Source organism: Candoia aspera, chromosome 1 (assembly GCF_035149785.1).
Source record: "Candoia aspera isolate rCanAsp1 chromosome 1, rCanAsp1.hap2, whole genome shotgun sequence".
In the NCBI taxonomy this organism is placed as follows: domain Eukaryota; kingdom Metazoa; phylum Chordata; class Lepidosauria; order Squamata; family Boidae; genus Candoia; species Candoia aspera.
In genome coordinates this window covers 129,044,587-129,057,598 of record NC_086153.1, presented here as the reverse complement: position 1 = coordinate 129,057,598, position 13,012 = coordinate 129,044,587, and the positions used below count along the sequence as shown (strand labels likewise).

Here is a 13,012-nt window from a genome sequence, read left to right as displayed (position 1 = left end):
TGCTGCGTGACAAACTTAGCCAAATTTACCTTGATACCTGGAATTCCTGATTTCCCTTGTAGTCCTTGTTCACCCTTGCTGCCCTGTGAATATGACACTTTAACTAGCTAATGGAGCAACTGAAACAGATTGAATGATATGTTTAGGCAGACAAATTAAATGAATAAATCATGTTATATCACTATAGTGCAACTCCTCCTCTCTAGAGCCACTCTTTTTCTGAAATTCCCCAATCATAATGATTACAGAGTAATTTAGAGTAGTATCGTGAGTTGTGGCTGTATCTGAGTGAGTGTGCTTGTCTGTGCAAAAGAATATAGGAACATGTCAGAAAATGAAAGGGGAATGGTTACAATTCAGTTTACAACTTCAGCTGTTTTAATTTCTTAAGTAAATGAAGGAGATGCATTGAAAGACTACAGTATTGGGCTCATGGGAGTAATGAGATCCCACACACTGAACATGGACATAGAAGCTTCTATACACAGACTTTTATGTTCCAAGACTTCTGCAAGAATCACGTAGGCTTCACCCGCTCAGATGTGCAAGCTCTTGCTCTCCCTTCCAATCTGAAGAAAGGATTTTGTTTCGACATTTGGTTAGAACGAAACAATCTTAAAGGGCCTTGTATCTCCTCCACGTATTTTCGTGACCTTCCTGTGTTCCCAAATATTGAGTTCACGATGCTAGAGTTCAAAAGAGTTTTTATACAGTTGATTTTTCTCTTGTTTACTTATAATACGGCTAAACATTTCTCAAGGCTTTTTTTTTTAACAAGTCAAGGCAAAGAATGTACCTTAGGCCCAGGCCCTCCAGGTAAACCTGATGATCCCTCAGGTCCAGGCAGACCCTAAGAAATAGAAGTAAAAACAGACATACATAACCATCCCCCAAGATTCATTTTTAAAACTGAGAAGGATGGAACATAACCAATACAGATTATGTTACGATTTCTTCTAACATTAACCCTTTCGTCTCTTACATTTGAATAATACAAATTGAAAATGTGCATATATTACAGTGTGTTACTATATTCCACTTCCATTCGCCTTTTATTTTTATTTTCAGTTGAAGGCTACCATCATTTATCACTGATTCCTTCCAAATACAAATAAATATAAGGTTTATATGTATATTATTTAGAGACTGATAATCCATTTTCCTAACAGCCTTCCCAAAATGGGAAGTGCTCTTTCAGAGAAAATACTGTATACTTGCTTTAAAAATCAGGCATTTTGACTACTCCACTAGTCCATGTTCATCAGAATCAATTCTGCCTTATATGTATACAATTTCAATTTATTCAGTGCAGTGCTAACCACACAATGGAAAGGAGAAATAAGATATGGATGAAGGACCAGTTGAGTAAATAGCATTGCCATAAATACTAGATTTAAACCCTGACACTGAATCCAAATTAAACAACCACGAACATTATAGATCTGAGTGTTCCAAAGTCAAATCCCCCAAGGATCCTTAGAAACAGCAGTGTCTGTGCTAGATCCCACTAAGGGATATGTTCCTTCTCCCCAAGGACCAGATCTGCTCAGCAGTGTAGGCAACACATTCAGCAAGTGCTATTAGAAACATTTTAGAACAATATCTGACTGTAAAAATTTCCCAATCTCTCTCTAGACATAAAATGCGTAACTGTTTCTGAGTTGGAGACTGCAAGTGGTTGTTGAAAGCGTGCAAGAATATTGTTATAGTTTCTTATAATGCATCAGAATGATCCAGGATCAGGATCAGTTGGGAAATTAAAAGAGCACAGTGATCCAAAAATATGTTAAGTGCTAGACCAGGAAAAATGCTGAGACTTCTCCAGGATGAGAATCAGCAGTGGGACCCTGGCAATTGCAATAGAAATTTGGGGTTAACTCCACTAAGGCATTATTAATTCCACAAAAGAAATATGGGTCTTTGACTTTGCCTTAATCACCTGCTCAATTTTTATGAAAACAGTCTCCAAAGATGAAGATTTTTCACCAACTTAATACTTTTGAGTCATTTTTAAAGGGATGCCACTCCTCCTTAAACCAGCAGTAAACAGGAAAAGTGGCAGCAACGGTAGGATTCCTATTCGGTCCAAGAGGATGGAAGAGACTGGCAACTGGAATGCTGTGCAGCATACCCATGGCAGCCTCATCCATTAATTTTCTCTCTCTTCCTCTGCTAGCGCCCGTTAAAGCTACATAGTTGTTAGTGCCTCCCAGTACACTGATCATTAATTAAGGAAGGTTAGAACATAAGTATTTTAATATCATCAACAGATATAAAATATATAAATGATAAACTAGCACAGTGGATACACACTCCCTCCTTCCCTTGCTTTTTCCTTTTCTTTCACATAATCAGTGTTTACATTATATCTGTCCTAGCATTAAGTACAATGAATTCAAACTGGCTTCCTGTCAATCAAGGTTTGCAAGACTATTTCAAACCTCTGTTTGAAAAGCCTCTGTTTATAATTTATCCAGTGTGCATGTAATTGGTGCCTTATATATGACTCAGGTTCAAATTAGACATAATACTAAACAGATTATCAGGAACTATATTTTTAAATTTAACAGCAAGCACAGGGTGCTTGAATAATTTCAGGTTTTCACTAGAATCACAGGGTAATTTAACCTTTTTGTCCTAGCCACAATACCTATGGAATATGCACCTCTAGGATGAATATTTGTTCATATGAAAAGCCTGATATTATATGTATAAACACCCCATAATATAGTTTCTAATGAATCATGAAGCATTTAGTTTGACATAAACCACAGGCAAAGAGAAAAAGAGAGAAAAGGAATTTAAGCAGGAGATCGGACATGGATTTTTCCAAGGTTGGTTTCGTTTGTAGCCATAATTAATAAGCCTGCAAAACAAAACAAAACCCCTGTAGAATCCATGAAACTAAAACAAGGATATCCATGTGATCCCTACAAGATCAAAAGAACCAATCCTGTATTCTGTATCTTAAGTTAGGAAAGTCCTAAAGAAAGTCTTTTTTTCAGGATATAAATTCTTTGCAAATAACCTTTTCTTATACAGTATGGAGCACTGACATGAAGAGCCTGTATCCTTTCAAATGCTACTAAATCACAACTCCCATCAGCCCCAGCCAGCAGAGCAAAACACAGAGATGCTAGGAGATATAATTCAGCAACATCTGAAAGGCCCCTGGCTCCCCACTCATGATGTAGGAGCTTTACAGAAGTTGCCAAAAACGATGCAACAAGAATGAAACAAGTTTGTGTTTTAAAACACAGTATAATAAGCTATCACTGGTTCCTTCTCCAAAAATGGAGTTACTAATGGCAATGATATCAATAAATGACTGTAGCTGGCAACAATAATGGGAATAATTATTCCTTAACTTTCTGATGAAATTTCCCTAATGTATTACATATGAATTGCCAAGATTTTCATCCATTCTCTTCTGGAACACCTACTAAACAAGCAGCAGATAAATCCCACTCTATATTCTGGCTGATTTCTCTTCAGTCACTCTAAATATTTAAATATTCCATGCATTTGAAAGTAAACTTATCCTATCGGGGAAGAAGAGACTGAAAAATAATCGTAATAAATGACCGGGAGAATGTATTATTTGAACTGAAAGCGCTCTTCCCATACATGCAAAAACTATCCTGGAGAAACCATATCCAGAAACCATATCCATCCTGCTACAAAGCAACTCTCTTACACCAGCCATTTTGTGGATGTGCCCACTACATGCTTTCAAAATCTCAAACGTGTCCTAGCCGAAAAGGTTGCCTGCTCCATTTTAAGATTTCAGGAATATGTATATAATATATAAAAACAGTTCTGGACACCACAAAAACAGATTTCTCTCTATTAAAAATGTCATCCACATGCAAATTGCCGTACAGTGACAATACTGTAGGTGCTAATAGGAGGAGCACTTGGCAGACTACATAAACTAACTTATCTCTGCTTTACATTTTATGAATGAATTTACACCCCAAACCACAACCCAACTGACTAAAATCCATCTTGATTTATTTCAGTGGAACACACTTCACTATTCCACATTCTGATCCAAAAACATCAGGTTTGCTCAGAATCATACAGAGAAATCCTAGGCTACCAGTCTTGTTCAGTGCAACTTTGATTTAATAAAGTGACCTGCCCAAGAATAAGAATTTAGGTCTACATCACAAAGTCACATTCTCCCTCCTCTTCCTATGATATTTATGGAGGTATAACAATATATACGCACTGGCACTGTCCTTAATTAGAGTAGGAAAGGACCTTTCCACAGATAATGATAAACACAGAGTAAATATAAATAAATAAACATCAGGCATGGTCTTAATACACATGTTCCATTCACACATATATTCAAATGTGAGAACCTTTCCAGAAGTGTACTGTTCATACAGCTAATTTATGCACCGTGCTTCAATAAACTGGGGAACTGCTATTATTAAAGTGGTAAGTGACAATAATTATACTGAAAGCTGAAGCTTTGTTTTAAAATATGGATTGATTTAATGAAAATATTTAACAAAAGGCAAAAATGGCTTAGTTGGTAGACTTATCACATGGACCAGAATACTAATTCAAATAGGCAGAAAAAGATGGGGATTGCAGGAAGATGTCTCTCTTCAACTAGAGAATGAGTGGAAACTGCTATTGAAAAGGCAGAGAAAAATCTTAAATGGCAATCAAAATGACCAATCCATCTTTATGGTGGTCACCACAAAATAGAAAAGCTGGCTAGTGCATATATAATCTTATGCCACCATAAATATCAAGAAGAGGGGTAATGGACTATTTTGCAAGGGGAAAAGGGATCAAGTGAGCCCATAGGATGCTTTCTATTTCCACCTGTTTATCACGGCATGAAACTTGCCACTATCTCTAGTACTAGTAATACTTTTTCTCCTTCATTGACTAAACTACCAAACTATTATAGTACTTTTGCAAATTAAACCTACAGCTGAAAAATGAAGCCTCCTCTAAAATCATTCCCTCTTAAAAATGGATCTTTGTGTATATGAAGAATTCCCATCAATTTGGAATTACACTGGTGACATCCAGCATCTGTTCAAAATTAATGTACCATCCATTCTGGACAGAGAATCGTTTTGTGGAAGCTATTAACAGGTCAGAACAGAGGCGCCTCCTAGTTATAAAACATTTCAATGTGATGGAAAGAACAATCATTTTCAAGTTCCCTCATAAGTGCATGACATGCATCCTGTTAAGAGCTCACACACAACTTTTGAAAGGATCCCTAAGGCAGGAAATAGTTTCCCCCTTTTAACAAAGCATTTCAGTTCAGTTTCTAACCAGTATCCAGTATGCATAATTCAGGATAGCACATCTGCAGCACTGCTGTACAATTTCTGATTTTAATGAAGTTATACTTTAGTAAACCCACTGGTTTTCTTCTCTTTTGTAAAACTAGCATTTTTGTCTTTTCAAGTTCAGCAATTGTCAGAGGAGTGGAAATGTTTTCCAGTTCACTTCATTCAGTCATACTGACTTCTGGATTTTACAGTTCTTATCATAGTATAATACAGAACTAGGTAGCATGATTTTCTCCAGGCCCACAACACCTATAACCCCTGGCATTTTGCCATACCCCTTCAAAAAACATGGAATAACAAAGACATACAGGTAACCCTTGTGATCCTTTCATTCCTTCTTGTCCTGGCAGACCATTTTCACCCTAAGATAAATACATAATTTAAAAAAACAGTATTTAATTTATTACAGAATACATGGTGGCAGAAGTAGTATTTTAAAGAAAAAAAAATAAAGGAAATTCCATGTCCATATGTTAAGCTTACATCCTGATAAATACCTTTTCTCCTTTTATTCCTTGAAGTCCAGGGATCCCAGGAATTCCCTTGGGAAAAATAAATTAAAATATATTAAATAGAAGCACCACTGTGTTTGTCACTTAAGGCTGTTTATTCATTCTCCTTGAGTATGGAAATAATTATACATTCATATCCCAGTGTGATATGAGACTTGAAATAGAAGTTGTAAGTGCATGTTTATGTATGAGCATGTGTCCAGCTTGAGGAAACACAATCATGCACTTTGGTTAGAAATAGCTGCATGCTGGCAGTATCACCTATTACATTTGTATGTGTGTCCACCTCCCCCACCCCACCCCCTGCCCTTTGCATGGTATATAATCTTTGAGCTGTGAATCAACAGAGAAGATGAGTCAGCGTTAGAATTCTTGACTGGTTCTTGAGCATGATTCCACAATGCACAGAGGGAGGCATCTGAAATGTCTTTACCTGGATCTTTAGCTGCACACATAATTATTCTTATGAAGAATTAAACTTACATAACTGTTTCTATACTGGGCTTCTAGTTCATTGAAAAACTATGCAATCACTTTGCATAAAGTATCTTCAAAAATAATTTTGAACTGATTTTAGTTATTTTCTCTCAATATAAAAATGTTCCTTGTGTCTGCAAGAGCCTAGTCTTTGTTTCAAGATAATGACTTTGCAAGAAACTTTCTCTGCTTTTTTTTTTCTGTTTTCTTTTGGGGGTATTGTAAAATATTAAGAAAGATGTTTCATCTTAAAAACAGCTGGATTATCTTTTATTTTTGGACTGAGATATTTTCTGGGAAACAAACAAAAACCAATGAGGTCTTTTTTAAAAAAGAAAATCTAATTTCCATCCTCATTGTAGCAAGGTTTGGGTTGTGACCCTTCCTTCCTACACCACAAAAAGCATTGGCAAGAAAACACTCAGAAAAGTACTTGGTGTCTCTGTTGGAAAACCCTTACCATCTAAATGCAGTTGTGCTCTTTGGATTGACTTGGCTTGAGTCTACAGAACTGTCCCACATTCACATTGGTTATGACTCATTTAATGACCACCAAGGCTCATGGCACCCACAATCATTTAACTCTGGCAGAAGGGAGTTAATCACACTACTTGCCTACCACAAGCAGAAGCTGCCAGTTTTATTAGCTACTGGAAACCACACAAAAAAACTAACAGTTCTTGCCAGGGGTGAGACTTACTTGCTAGAAGCCAAGAATAGCCATACGCTGAATTTTACAAGGGGATCTACAAATTAGACCTCACCTATCACATTATGGTGATTTTAAGCAGCAGAGGAAATAAATTTGTGCACAGTACTGTTTACAAGCATAGATTGCATCCATAGGTCTAATACACAGTAATTAATTTCTTACCCATACTGAAGGCAATATTTCTTTAAAGACAAAACAGAATTTACTGTAATTAAAATTTGTAGTATACTTGGATATAATGAAAGTAGCACCACTAATTTCTACAGTAGTCTTTTGGTATTAATAATGAATGATTTTATTTCACGTTTAGTTGGAGATATGCCCAAAGTAGACAAAGCCCGTATTCTATATTTATTATTTTTGAATAAATATATATTTTTAAGTAGAGCTCTGCAATAGTATGTTTTGTCAGACTACAAGCTGGCAGAGAATTCTTATTATTGTTCTTTTTTAAGCCTGCCTCAGGATTGCTGCAGAATTATTAGCAACTGTATGTTCAGTTTCAGCTTAAAAATAATGTATTTCCACCAAAAATCTGTGCTCAAAAGTAGCCTCCGCTTTGACTCTTCTTGTGGTAACTCCACAGGATAGTTCACTGTTGCTGACACCTACATTTTTATGAGCAAAATTAGAGAGGGAAGAATCACTCAGCATCTGGATGGAAGTTATTAACAGGAAAACCAATTTATTTTCCCTTCAAAATTAAATTTGCTTGTTACATAACATTTCTTCCTTGATACACAGAAAGCTGGCAGGAGAACGACCAGAGTACAGAACATTTGGCAAAGGTTACAGCTGAAAATCCTAAACAGAGCAAAGCTCTGCAAGCCACACAGAATTGAAGCACAGAGTTCCAGGAAGAAAGGTCGTTCTAAAGTAGGTAGTACTTTCTTCCTCCATGTATCTAAAACCATGTGGAGTAAGTGATCCCTGGCAAAGGTTGGATATTTGATCAAACACTGGCAAACAAATATCACATTTTTAAAGCCTTTTGTTTTACAATAACAAATACAAAATACTTCAGCATAATTATGAAAACGTTGCTTAATTTCAAAAGTTAATTAACTCTTCATATGAATGAATTAACAATGTCTGCTATAACCCAGGCGGACTACTGCTTCTGGACAGAATTTTTTCACTTTTCTAAAGCAGATTTGTTTGTGGAGTGGTTGGGAAAGGAAAGGGAGACACTTATTCCACTGGTAAACCTCATTCAAACAACAGCAAATACTCTTGGATACAACCTGTAAGGTCTCAGCAGGACCTGCTGCAATGAAACACTGCATTAGAGAATCAGACCCCAGTCCTTGAGAATTCCATTTCTTCTCAACACTCAGCTGGCATTCTGCATTCACTAAATATGTGCAGTCTTCAGGGTGAACTTTCGGGAACTCCTCCCTTTAGGATTGGCTTATCATTAAAATTCTTTAAAAAGGAAGATATTAAAATAGAACAGAGTTTCTCAACCAGGGTTCTGTAGAACCCAAGGGTTCCACGAGAGGTCAGTAGGAGTTCTCTGGGAGATCACGATTTATTTTAAAAAAATATTTCAAATTTGGGCAACTTCACATTAAAGAGGTCAGTTTCTTTCTTTCTTTTTAGTTTAAGAACACTATTAATAAATATATACAGGCCTACCCATGAAACAAATATAATAATTGTGTAACTTCTGGCCTATATTTGAGCCTGAATGTGCAGGAGTTCCCCAAGGCCTAAAAAATATTTCAAGGGTTCCTCCAGGGTCAAAAGGTTGAGACAGGCTGAAACAGAGAGTCAACAGCATTTTCGCTGATAGAGTGGTTAATTTCTATTGGTTAGTTAGGTAGGTTAGGAGAAACAGAAAACTGTATGTCTGTGAAAACAAGATGTAGGATCTAGAAAGAATGGGAGATAAATTCAAACAATTGGACAGTAAATACACATAGGAAATTAAACGTGGAATATAATGTTTCAATATAATGTTTCAAAATAATGAAAACTGCTGGCTTTATTCAATTTAATCTGTATCATACAACATCTAGTTTTTGCAAGCATTACATTAACTGAAATGATAAAGAATGTCTGTCTCTGATCAAACCCTAACTCAAAGCAGATTATTCATACAATGGTTAAATCACTGGGGGAAATAGGATGTTTGGACACCATACAAATGGGAAAAGTGCCATTCTCTGGAAGTGTTATAACAGTTGTATGGAGTATTTCATGAATCATTGGCTTTGGGAAAGACAGTCTTTGGGGAAGTCCTTTTGAGAATTAACGGGGTATATCCTCCAATGGTATACGAGTGAAGTATTTTAATCTGCAATCCAATTCTCTCTCCTGCTCTAGAAAAATGGTTTTCTGCAAAGCATTCTTTCTAGAATATGCTAAAATGATAATCAAAGCAGCATAGGGTGGGACTACTGAAAAGCTATTCAAAAATTACACAGACTAAAGTAACTGATAAAATGTTGACAATCCTCCCAAGAAGGAACAATGGAGATGTGGAACAGAAAAATGGAAGAGTCCAGGAAAATATGGAACATGGGCTCAGCTGGCAGAGTTTAGAAGCAAGAATACTGGCAAGTTAGAATTTTGAAGAACTTGGGACTATAGTAAAAAATATGTACCTCAAAGGGTCAGAGGTGTCTGGGTCAAAAGTCTTTAGTTCCTGACAGAAATCACTTCATTCATTGTTTTTATTATTATTATTATTATTATTATTATTATTATTATTATTTGATCTTGCAATGAAAATAAGAAACACTGCACGGTAATACTAGTCAGGCTGAACCTTAGATGCCTGATTTGCACATACTATCCAGTTACTTAAATGTAAGCTTGTATCCATTATGTACATCTAAATCTTGTCCTTCTTCAAGATCTGTTTCAAGAAACTAGAAACATTTAAATCAGTTTTGAAAAAGTCAGATCAAATAAAATATTTGTCTGCTGTAAAAATTCAATCCAAAAGGAATGCATTGAACGCATTAAAAACATTTTGGAAGACAAAGCATACTTGAAAAGAATCCAAGGGAGTACATGTTTTACAAAAGGGAATAAAATTGTGTAATACAAGCTATTTATTTATTTATTTAATCTCATCTCTATCCACAGAGAACCACATATATGAGATAAACAGTGGTGACTATAAAAAAGAATGAATGCCTTTATACAATATTCCAAATAGTTCAAAGCCTTAACCATCTTTTAAAGCAACTTCCTTGACAAATGTTATAGTAGTACTACCAATTTGGGCTGCAAAAATTCTGGATGGCCACTAGATGAGAGAAAAGATAATTTTCTGCATCTCTTTGCTGGCTATCTGGATTTATGAGTCCAGATCTTGTAAGCCCTAAAGATGAGTTAGAGAGCACAGAATCGCAGAATATCAGGGTTGGAAAGGACCTTGGACTTATAAAACTGCTTATCTTAAAAAAAAAAAAAAGTGTCACCCTAGCCCAATTCAGTAACCAGTCACTTGTCTACAGAGGGTAATCTGAAGGACATTTAAAAAGTCTATGTTTCCTAATATTCAATACCCTCTCTAAATAAAATCAGTGAGAACTTCCAATTTCCATAATCCCATTTTACTGGGGTTCTGGCAAAATAATGAAACTATTCCTCTTCAGTTTCCTTAAAAAAAAAAAGCTTTGGGTATTGGGATTATGAGCTCATGGTTGCCACAATATTGAAAAAAAATGAGATTTCCTAACTATTGAATATTATTTCTATAATAAAAGCTAACTTTATGCCTTCAAAATAAATCCTCTGTGCCTTATAGAAACTCAGTAGAAACATCTTCCAACTTTACAATTAATCAAATATTTCAAGAACTAGCTGTTGAAGTCCCTTGTAGTCATATGGTTATTTTTGTTTTTTTCAGTAAACTGAGAATTTTCTTCTTCTTGACGGAATTCTTGAAGACAAAGTATGTCTTCAGGACTGTATTTAATCATATCTAAAAACAGCATCTTAATGTATTTGGTATACTTGTTAATCTGATGTTTTTGTTTCCCATTTTTCCTCTTCACTGTATATTGCTTTATACAGGCATATTCCTCAAAAGTAACCAGAAATACTTTAAATAATCCAGTAATATTTTGTAAGCCAGTTTTTCCCAATCTGGCCTCATCCAAATGGGTTTGACAACTCCTACATCTACAAAAGGTTGGGAAAGCTGCCTTACATACTAATGACACTTTCCACATGGAAATTCTTGACAGGTTAAGCCGTACAGCATCTACAGGCCTGACCTTATAGCTCTCATCAGTCACCTTTGGGGACAGATGGAGATGCAGATCTTACTGCTGGCTGCTGGTACTTGTCTGTGAGGTTTTTTGCAGATAAAGTCACCCAGATTCACTGCAAGCTGGATTCTACTCAAGACAGGATCTGGCAAGATAACCTTGAATGTCTTGCAAGACTATCTGGGATTCTTCTGAGCTTGTGGAGACCAAGGATGTGGACAAGGCCCTCAATGGCATGAGGTCTGTCACCTGTACACTTCATCGGTGCTCCACCTGGCTTATTCGTGTGGCCTGGAAGGGCATGTATGGATGGATTGGAGAGGTGATTAGTGCTTCTTTAAGGAAGGGAGGCAGTCCTGGCCAGTTTGAAGGAGGTGGCATTGTGCCCCCTCCCTAGAAAAAGCCATTTCTCAATCCAGCTGCTTTGGACAACTATTGGTTGATTTCCATCCTTGCCTTTTTACAATAGGTTTTGAAACAAGTGGTTCAACTCTGATTATAGAAGATCTTAGAGTGAATGGATTTTCTGAATCCTTTGCAGTTAGGATTTGGGGCTGGGCATTGATTTCTTAGTGGATGAGTTGTTGAGCATGGGTAGAGGAAATGCACCTCTCCTGGTCCTACTAGACCTCTCAATGGTCCTCAATATCATTGACCATGGTAACCTTCTGGACTGCTGCCAAGGCTGGGACTTGGAGGCCCTGTCTGCAATAGTTGTGCTTCTTCCTAAGCAAATGGTTCCAATCCATAGGAGGAAGCATCGTCATACCTATGATGGCTCCAGGGCTCATCTGACTTCCCCATGCTGTTTAATACCTATATGAAATCACTATGGGCAATCATCCTACTACATTCACAGACAGTGACTGTTTGGATATGCATATTTAGTGGATATGCGTATTTAGTGTTTTATAACTACACATGATAATCAAGTTAATTATTGATTTATGAATGAATCACTTTTAACATAGATCCATTTTAGACAGAATGGAAAATGATGGATTGTGAGCTTGTAACTAACCCTAGTTAAATTTTTGCTGTCACAACAAACAGCAAAAATTTCCAGTCGCTTCTTAAAGAAGGAAGGTGGATGTGGAAACGTATATTCAGTTACAGATTTTTTACTGTTTTTACATGGTTTTTACTTACATTAGAAATAACCTTTCCTGTTTCCTTTAAATGCAAAGAAGACAATACAGCAGTGTTTTTGGAAGGTGAAGTTATTACCAGGTTACCTTTCACAATTTATATATCATCTTCATTTCATGATCAAAAGTGACTAATATGTAATGAAACATGAACCATTTTAAGAAACTGAAAGATCAGTGTTGGTAAAGCCCCTGGCAAATGTAGAAAATAGTTTATTTATAGGAGATAGAAATTATTTTCCTGGAACCAAATATGGCTGAAGTCAGCCCAATGAACAAAAATGCAGACTGTAGTCCAGGCAAGTTCCTCAAGCGTATCTTACCAGCCGTGATTTTTGGCTACAGAAGGGTATTGATGTTTCGACTGATCCAGTTTTCTCCTTCCTTACTGTACTCTAGTTTCTGACCAAGCAGGCTACTACAAGATAACTTCTTCGAAATTCATTCACATAAATAATTGCCAATACTTAATCCTTCACAAAAGACTTCATTTTAAAGCTGACTCTATTCATCTTCTCTCTGCTGGCTTTCCTTGGATAGTTAGATTTTTTTTAAAGTTCTATATTAGATTTTTAATTTTTTAGCTGTGAACAGAAAAGTGTAT

General features: G+C 36.2%; 1 protein-coding gene across 1 annotated transcript in view; it reads right to left on the bottom strand.

Moving 5' to 3' along the window:
• COL21A1 (collagen type XXI alpha 1 chain) overlaps window positions 1-13,012 on the bottom strand; it is a 72,855-nt gene that overhangs the window by 17,466 nt on the left and 42,377 nt on the right. Inside the window, exons 17-20 of the mRNA XM_063313480.1 lie at window positions 5,828-5,872; window positions 5,639-5,692; window positions 797-850; window positions 30-83 (exon numbers count right to left, since the gene is read on the bottom strand). Coding sequence (XP_063169550.1) covers window positions 30-83; window positions 797-850; window positions 5,639-5,692; window positions 5,828-5,872 — 207 coding nt within the window. The remainder of the gene's footprint in view (window positions 1-29; window positions 84-796; window positions 851-5,638; window positions 5,693-5,827; window positions 5,873-13,012) is intronic.